Source organism: Populus euphratica, unplaced genomic scaffold, assembly GCF_000495115.2.
Source record: "Populus euphratica unplaced genomic scaffold, PopEup_1.0 scaffold221.1, whole genome shotgun sequence".
Lineage (NCBI taxonomy): Eukaryota > Viridiplantae > Streptophyta > Magnoliopsida > Malpighiales > Salicaceae > Populus > Populus euphratica.
The window spans coordinates 811,179-819,593 of NW_011499927.1; the positions used below are offsets into that span (position 1 = coordinate 811,179).

The window sequence follows — 8,415 nt, forward strand, 5'->3', positions numbered from 1 at the left end:
ATGTTGGTGTTCAAAATTCCTATAAAAGATTGAAAGTCTTATTTTATTGGCCTTCTATAAAGAAGATGGTAAAATAGATGGTGGATGAATTTGGTACTTATAAACAAGCAAAGTTAAAGAAAAAAGTTGTTTATCTTAAGCTATTACAACCACTTTCAGTTCCAAGTAGAGTTTGAAGAGACATAATAATGGATTTTATAAAAGGATAGTCAAAATCTGAAAGGAATGATATTATTCTAGTTATTATGGATAAGTTCACTAAGTAAAGTTACTTCATTGCTTCATCACACATCTTCATTACCAAGACCATCATTTAGATTTTATTGAAACATTTCTATAAGTTTCATGGCTTGCCTTTTATCATTGTTGCTAACAAGGATAAGTTTTTTATTAGTGTATTTTGGATAAAGTTATTCAAACTCTATATGAGTATTGCCTATTACCTTTAATCTGATGAACAATAAAAAAAATAAACTAATGCTTTAAAATTTACCTAAGATGCATGACTATGGATTCCCCCAGACAATGACACATACTCTACATGAGTATTGTTTATCACCATTAATCAAGGGTGTATTGGTACTACAATACAAATTAATATCCAATACAAATGAGCTCTTTTTAGATAGTTTATGGCTATCCATCTCTTGCTGCAAAAATGGTTGGATCAAAGATGATTTATGTTGTTGTTGTGGAAGATATGTTACAAAAAGGGAAAGAATTGGATCATAGTCTATAGAGGCAACTGCGTATGGCTAGAAACAGGATGAAACAAATGATTGAAAAGGGCAGAACAGAAAGAGATTTTCAGGTGGGAGAATGAGTGTTTCTTAAGTTATGACCATATAGACAGACTATTATAGCCCTTAAAAATAATATAAACTTGAATCCAGGGTGACTTTATAAGATAATTCGGCGAATAAGGACAATAGCATACAAGTTGCTGCCAGAATGAGTCCAATTTCATCGAGTGTTTCATGTCTCTTTGCTGAAGAGAAAGATTAGTGACCATTTAAGGTACATGCTGTAGCAATTATGGATCGAAAAATCATGAAGAAAGGGGACATAGCTATCACAGCAGGGCTAATTCGATGGTTAAATTTGTTTGTTTGATGGAGATTCTATCTGGGAAGAAGTTTAGTTGCAATTTCCACTTTGAAATTAGTTCCTGAGGTCAAGAATTGGTTATGAACGAGGAATTGCTATGAATAGTTGGATAACGTGAGAAGAAAGGAAGCTTCAGCAGGGATTGAAAGAAGAAATATTTTACACATTTTTTGTATTTTACAAACAAAATTTTCTCTCTTGTTTTCTTCTATTTCTCAGCTTATTTCTTGCATTGTCAAGAGAGATTTTAATGGTGTGTATATATTAAAAAAAAAAAAAAACTCTATTTTCTTGAGAAATGTACCCAAAACAAAGCAAAAGCACTGTCAAACTCGAGCTTTGATTAATCGGCCTCGGAGCTGGAACGGCAGATCCTGTAAAAGAGAAGTTGGATTAAAAGGTTGAGTAGTTGTCTGAAACAACATCTAAAAATGAGATGACCATCATTCTCACAGCAGCATATGTAGGACTTCATAAACAAATCGAACGTGTAGTGCCGTGGAGATTTGGAGTCAGCTTTCTGAATATTAAGTTGCTGATTTCCTATATCATTATTCACCTAAGTTAGCTTAATTAGTATCACACCCACACACATTTCTCATTCTTTTAATTAAAAGAGATTTGAAGGGTATTTTCTTCCTAATTGAAAACACAACTAATTGCAATAGCTGTTGTCATGATGCTTTGTTGTCCAACATGCATACCAACGTGAATTGAGAGAGAGGTGAGAAACTAAGAAATTCAGGGGGAAACAGCTAAATCAATCCATTTTTCGTACTTAATTGAGTTTTTCATTGTAATGCCAACAAAAGTGAGGACTTCCATAACAAACAACAGCAAAAAATTACATTTCAGCATGTGAGCTGCCATGTCAAATCCATTGCTGCAGACCTCGAAAACCAATTTGCTTCACAGAAGCGGATTTGGCCGTAAAACTGGCAAGGACAGCTGCTCCAGGCTGTAGGATTCTGCATTGGCTAGAGTACATTTTCCCAAACCTGGATAGCAATTTTACAATGAGGACAGCCAAACATCTACCACGCTAATTGTCAGCTTTAAAAACCAAGCCACAACGACCTGTGAGAAAATTCACAGCAAATACTGGGTGGTGAACTTTGAGCAGTGACATCATTAAGGTGCAGAAACTGAAGCAATTCAAATCCATATATCTTCATGTGATTTTTGAAGATGGACAAACCTAACTCTAAAGCCAGTATGCCTATTTGGCTAGACTTCGGGACTTCCTATTGATGGATCCTGGGGCCTGAACTGTCACGGGCAGTTCTGTCATTGTCGTAAACAGGGGTAATTTGTACCAGTCAACTACTACACTATTAAGTACTTGAAAGCCCAGCTGCCTCCACCTTCGGAGCGCCTCCTTAGTGCACCTCTATCAGGGTACCCTCAAATCTACTCTTAGACGCTAGTAACCCAAAACTTTTAAATGAACTTATTAATGAAAAAGAATTTCAGTATATGTTTTGAGACTGTGTAGTGCAACCTATCTTAGGTGTTGAGCAACTATATTAGGTGTGACGCCAAAGAACCTTAGGTGTGATGCGGTTTTCTATCTTCTAGGTATTCTTCCTATAAATCCTACTAGTGTGATGCTGGTAGTGCTTTTATATTCATTCCACTTCAGTCTATAAACCCCATAATATCCTGCATTTATTTTACTAGTTTAATCACCCTGCCCTTAAAACATGCCAAAATCTTCATCTATAATCTATTCTCTGAGTTCCAAACAATCAAATTTGATGCGATTTGTAATCCTAAGAGATTTGGGAGCTGTAAATTGATGTGAAAGGGGAGATTTTCTTTGAGAAACAAACTAATTGATTAAATACTTGAACAATTCACGCATCACTGTAGTAGTTTTACCAAAAACAAGCTGTTAACGAGCTGCATCCAACAGTCAAAGAGGAACTCAAGTGATTTGGCTATTTCCAAAAATTTGAAGATTGCATGAAGTATTGCATGTAAGCAAATGCTTAAGACCCCATAGATTAATTTAGATCACTTGCGCATCAATATGAGCTTAATTAATTTGGAAGCTAGTGCAACAGTCATATTTTCCATAAGAAAAAATAGATAGGTTGAATGAAGGAATTGCCAATGGCTAGAAAGAACATCATATCTGAATACTATGAAAGGATACTAAAGGAACCAAATTGGAATCACATAAAATATATATCATCTTAGTATAACTTACCAAATTTTGGACCAAAGTACCATGGGATGATGGGAATGAGCTTTGGTATCACCTCTCAGAAACTGGGGAACACAAGTCTCGAAGACCCTGCATCCATGGAACAATTACCCCAAATTGCCACAGCTCGCCAAAACAAATACAAGATTATGATGTTATTATATAAAGACATAATGGGCAATACCAAATAGGTGGGAAACTAATAGTTAAGAAACTACTTTAAAGAAATTTTACAAAGAATTGAAAATTCTGGCTGTCACTTATCAGGAGAAGGGAGAAAAGGGAAGAGGAAGGGCATTTTCTCTCCCTCTTTTTCTTAACAAAGATAAACATTTAAGCTCCACTGGTAGAATTCAAACTAGGCACCACAAAATTGTACAATGAAGTTGTTAATCTACTTCAACCCAGTCTTTCATCAACCTCAATCTCCAAATAAAACCAAATTATCAAAGTCGGTGTATTCAATTACAGAAAACAAATGCAAGTAATCAAAAAATGCAGCAGCTAAAGAAGTAAACATCACAAAGTGCAATATTTTAAGAGTGTCAACGCTTCAAGCTGGGTACACAATTATTCAGGAAAAAGAAATGAGAGTTCAAATATGACACTCAACTAATATCAACGTGAAATCTTCTATTACCAGATAAAGGCAGAAACTCTGTATCAAGAAAATATATGGAAACGGAAGTTCGTTGAATAAATTGAGATTGTCAAATCCCCGACTTAAACTCGGTCCCACTGGTAGAGCAGTAACCACGGAAGTTTCTGATACCACTATATTGCACATAGATTTTGTTACATGATCTTCTGAAACTCCCAAGTGTCTCAGTGAGCAAAAACCGTGTCATTTCGTCTAGGAGGTCTATCAGGAATTCCTCCTGGCTTGAATTTTGAAGCCTCGTGCTTTGCCAATTCAGGAGGCACAGGACTGTTATTCTGAATAAGCATTTGCTTGAGATCATAAAAGACATCCGTGTCCCCATGAGTCAAGAATGTTGTTGCCACACCTGTCTTTCCAGCACGGCCTGTTCGTCCAATACGATGAGTATACATTTCAATATTTCCAGGCATATCATAATTAATGACATGGGCCACATCAGGTATATCAATACCACGACCTGCAACATCGGTTGCAACAAGGACGTTGTATCTTTTGGTTCTAAAACCTTCAAGGCTAATTTCCCTCTGCTCCTGGGACTTCCCACCATGCAAAGTTGTGACACGAAAACCAAGCTTGTCCAAATTCTTGGCCACCATATCTGCATTCTTTTTAGTGTTAACAAAGACAATTGCGGTCTTATCTCCAGCTTCCTCAAGCAATCTATTCAACCTGTAGGACTTCTCTGATTCCTTCATCATTATCACATGTTGAGTAATCAAGTCGGTGGCCTTTCCAGCAGTACCAATAGTGACCACAACAGGATTTCTCAAGTACTTCCTAGCAAGTCGCTCCACAGCAGGTGGCATAGTAGCACTAAACATATAGGTGGTGCGATAAATCTTTTTCTCATCAAGCTCTTCATCCTCATTTTCTGGCTTCAAATTACTCGATGGCATTGCATCCAACACACCCATAACCTGTGGTTCAAAACCCATATCAATCATCCTATCAGCCTCATCAAGCACAACATAATTACACTGATTCAACACTGCATAACGCCTCTCCAAACAATCAATCAAACGACCTGGAGTAGCAATAACCACCTCACAACCTTGCCTAATCCTAAACCCCTGTTCTTCAATAGACTGCCCACCAACGATAGAAACAACTTTAATACCCAAATAATGTGCAAACTTAACAGTCTCATCCTCAATCTGCTGTGCCAACTCACGCGTAGGTGCCATAACAACTGCATAAGGCCCTTCAGCCTCATTCTCCTCACTCATTGGAGGCAACCTAGAAATATAAGTCAGCATAGGCAAAACAAAAGCACAAGTCTTCCCAGAACCAGTCTCAGCAATCCCAATAACATCCCGCTGTTGCAATCCCAAAGGAATCGCTGCCATTTGAATAGGTGACGGCTTCTTATACCCAGCTCTCTCCACTGACTTCAACAACTCACTACTCAACTTACTCTCTTCCCAACTCCTCATCGGCCGCGGAATCTTTGAGCCCTTGTAAGAAATATTATAATCTTCCCTAAATATCCTCCAATCTCTCTCAGTCATTTCTTCAAGCTTCTTCTCCGACCAATGTCTATCAACACGCATATCAAAAGTATCATACATATCAGCAGCTTCTTCCTTCAATTTTTGAGCAGCCGCCTCTTCTGGCTTTTCGTCCAGGCCTTCTTTTTTCCGAAATTCATTTCTCATATCCTTCTCATTCTTTGCAGCAAGTTTTTTCTGCTCTCTCCTATCCATACCAGCCCGAAACCCTCGACCGAACAAAAGTTGTGCCTCATGAGGGTTTTGATACAAAACATTCATATCCCTAGAAGTATCTTCCGTGTTTTCCCAATCGAAAGAGAAGCGAAACTTCTCACTAGGTTTAATTACTCTCTTTTTAGGCTTTTTGGACCCTAAATATTGCTCTTTAATGGCATCCAGCTCCTTCTCTCGCTCTCTCTCGGCTAATTTCTCCAATCTGGCTTGTTCACGCGCCTTTACATCCTCTTCACGTTCGCGCTCTCTGTTGCGCCGCGAGGAGCGCTCGCGCTCGCGTTCTCTTTCTCTGTCTCTGTCTCTCTCTCGATCGCGCTCTCTGTCTCTGTCCCTATCCCTGTCCCTGTCCCTGTCCCTGTCTCTGTCACGGTCTCTGTCTCTGTCACGGCGGTCAGAATCGGAGGGAGGTTTTTCGGTGTCAGAACTGGAGGGGCGGGATTGGGAGAGCATGAGTTGTTGGCGTTTTTTCTGTTGTTCGATTTCTTCTTGGCGGCGTTGAAGGGCTATAGTTTCACGTTCAGCTTTGGTTAAGAAGACAGGTTTGCTTTTACTTTTGGAGACGCCAATATCGTCGATCGAGCGTTTCATGGTGGCGGCGGCGGTAGGATTTAAGAGGAGAGATCGGGGGTTTGATTGATCGAAAAGCAAGTGGTTCTCGATCGATAGAGACGAGAGATATTTCTCTTCTAGAAATGACTCTCACTCTCTCTCTCAGTCTCTTATAATCAATATTTATTTAGAAACCAGCTTCGTGCCCTTGTGCTTTTTCCCCCAAGTTTCACTACATTTTAATTTTTTTTTTAAAAATAATTTTTTATACTAATATTAAAAATATATTTAAAAAATATATATTTTAAATATATTTATAAATAAAAATTATTTTTAAAATATAACATCGACTTCACTTTTAAAACTTGAAACGAAAAACTATTGTGTTTTTTTACCATTTTAGTATTTAAAGCTTGTAATTTTTTTAATTCAGTTACATCACTTTATTTCTTTTCAATTACATACCTTAAAATATTCTTGCTTTCTTGATGTATCATTAAATGTCTTGATGTTAAATTAATAGCCAATTTTATAAAATATAGTTTTAGCTTCTTTCTAAAAATAAAAATAAAAGATTAAGAATTAAATTTAATACAAAAAAAGAAACAAGGCTTTTTTTATCACAAATATAAAAGTTTTATTTGAATCTCTCAAGTTTTTTTATTTATTTTCCATCCTTGTTCTTTTAAATTATTGCTTTTAGTTTTGTTTTATTTTTATTACATTTTAATTTTTGAAAATTAAAAAATAAAAGAATTTCTAGAAAAGTTGAAGAGATAAAACTCTTAGATTATCGGACCTTGGTAATTAATAACTTTGATTTTACTATTATAAATGCTGTTTAAAATTAAAAAAATTAATGAAGGTGGTATTTACTTTTAACTATATTAGAAAAAAAAAACAAATCTCTAAAAGTTTTTTAATTTGATTTTGAATTTTTATGCATTTTGGAGTCTTTGGGGTCGTTTTTGAGGTTATTGAGTTTTCTAGTTTGATTTTTAGGTATTTTCATGTGAGAAATGAGTTTTTTGGAAAATCTAAAACAATTAAAATAAATATTATTTTAATTTCGTTTGCTGAAATTCAATTTTTCTGAAACTTCCGGGAGCCGAAGCTTGAGCTAAATGATGACAGGTGGTCTACCCCCATTGGGCATGTATCCTCTCCTGCCTTTTCTTCCCCTTGAAAAACATGTTGTTCACCAACTTATATAGAAAAACAAAAAAAAAAAAAAGCGCATCTTGGTTTGTTGGGGACACGTGCCTAGCCTTAATCTTTTTTTATTTGTTTTATAATATAATTTTTTAATTAAGATTATTACAATAAAAATTAAAAATTCATTCAATTATTTATTTTTTAAAATAATATTGGGGTTTTGTTATGGTTATGTTGTTAATTAATTTGTAAAATAATTTATATAAATCTAATATGCAGAATTTTTTGAAAAGAATTGCTCATGAATATTAATAAAGAATATTTTATTATTATTATTTAAGTTAGTTTTTTATATAATTTTATCAAATTAATTATTTTATATTGCTAGGTCAAACTTTTCCTTGTGTTATTTTTTTATTTTCTTATTAAGATTTTATTTTTATATGAGATTAATTTAAAACAATACTTCTAATAAAAAAACATTTTGTTTGCTAGGAATTAAAAACAAAATAAAGAAGGATGATTTTGGTAAAGAAAATATTTTTTTCTGATTTATCTCAATCATTTTAATTTTTTTGAATATTTATTTTAATTGTTTTAGATTTTTATTCAAAAATGTATTTAAAAGGAAATAAAATTTAAATTTAAAAAATATTTTTGATATAATTTAAATTGTTTGAAGTTTTGGAAAAATTATTCTATTTGCTGTGTAATTTAATAAAAATATATTTCAGAAATTATCACATGATCGTGCGCAAATACACTACTAGTTTGACCTCAATAAATTGGGTTGGACCTAAAACTTCAAGTGCTAAATATCATAGAACAGAAAAATAATATAGAATTATTCTCAATGAAGAGTTTTTTTATTTCATCTTGGTTGTTGCTGCTACTACGAAACAAGAATTTTCAAAAATTCAAACATAAGTTTATATGAAATAATTATAAGTGTTTGCAAGTTAGTTAATTACTAAAATAACATATTGATTGACATAAGAAAAATTGTGGAG

The 8,415-nt window shown here is 34.5% G+C and overlaps 1 protein-coding gene across 7 annotated transcripts; it reads right to left on the reverse strand.

Annotated features, from left to right (window-relative positions):
- Window positions 1-1,256: 1,256 nt before the first annotated feature.
- LOC105135805 (DEAD-box ATP-dependent RNA helicase 21-like) lies at window positions 1,257-6,445 on the reverse strand. Of its 7 annotated transcripts, XM_011040854.1 has the most exons (4): window positions 3,957-6,445; window positions 3,320-3,406; window positions 1,956-2,105; window positions 1,257-1,481 (listed from the first exon to the last, which is right to left on the reverse strand). In XM_011040854.1, the coding sequence occupies exon 1, from the start codon at window positions 6,287-6,289 to the stop codon at window positions 4,142-4,144; it is 2,148 nt and encodes a 715-aa protein (XP_011039156.1). In that variant the 5' UTR covers window positions 6,290-6,445; the 3' UTR covers window positions 1,257-1,481; window positions 1,956-2,105; window positions 3,320-3,406; window positions 3,957-4,141. The 7 variants fall into 7 exon arrangements, with proteins under 7 accessions (XP_011039156.1, XP_011039158.1, XP_011039153.1 ...); XM_011040856.1 differs by lacking the exon at window positions 1,956-2,105 and having other exon boundaries at window positions 1,283-1,481; XM_011040851.1 differs by having other exon boundaries at window positions 1,283-1,481; window positions 1,956-3,406.
- Between the last annotated feature and the right edge of the window lie 1,970 nt (window positions 6,446-8,415).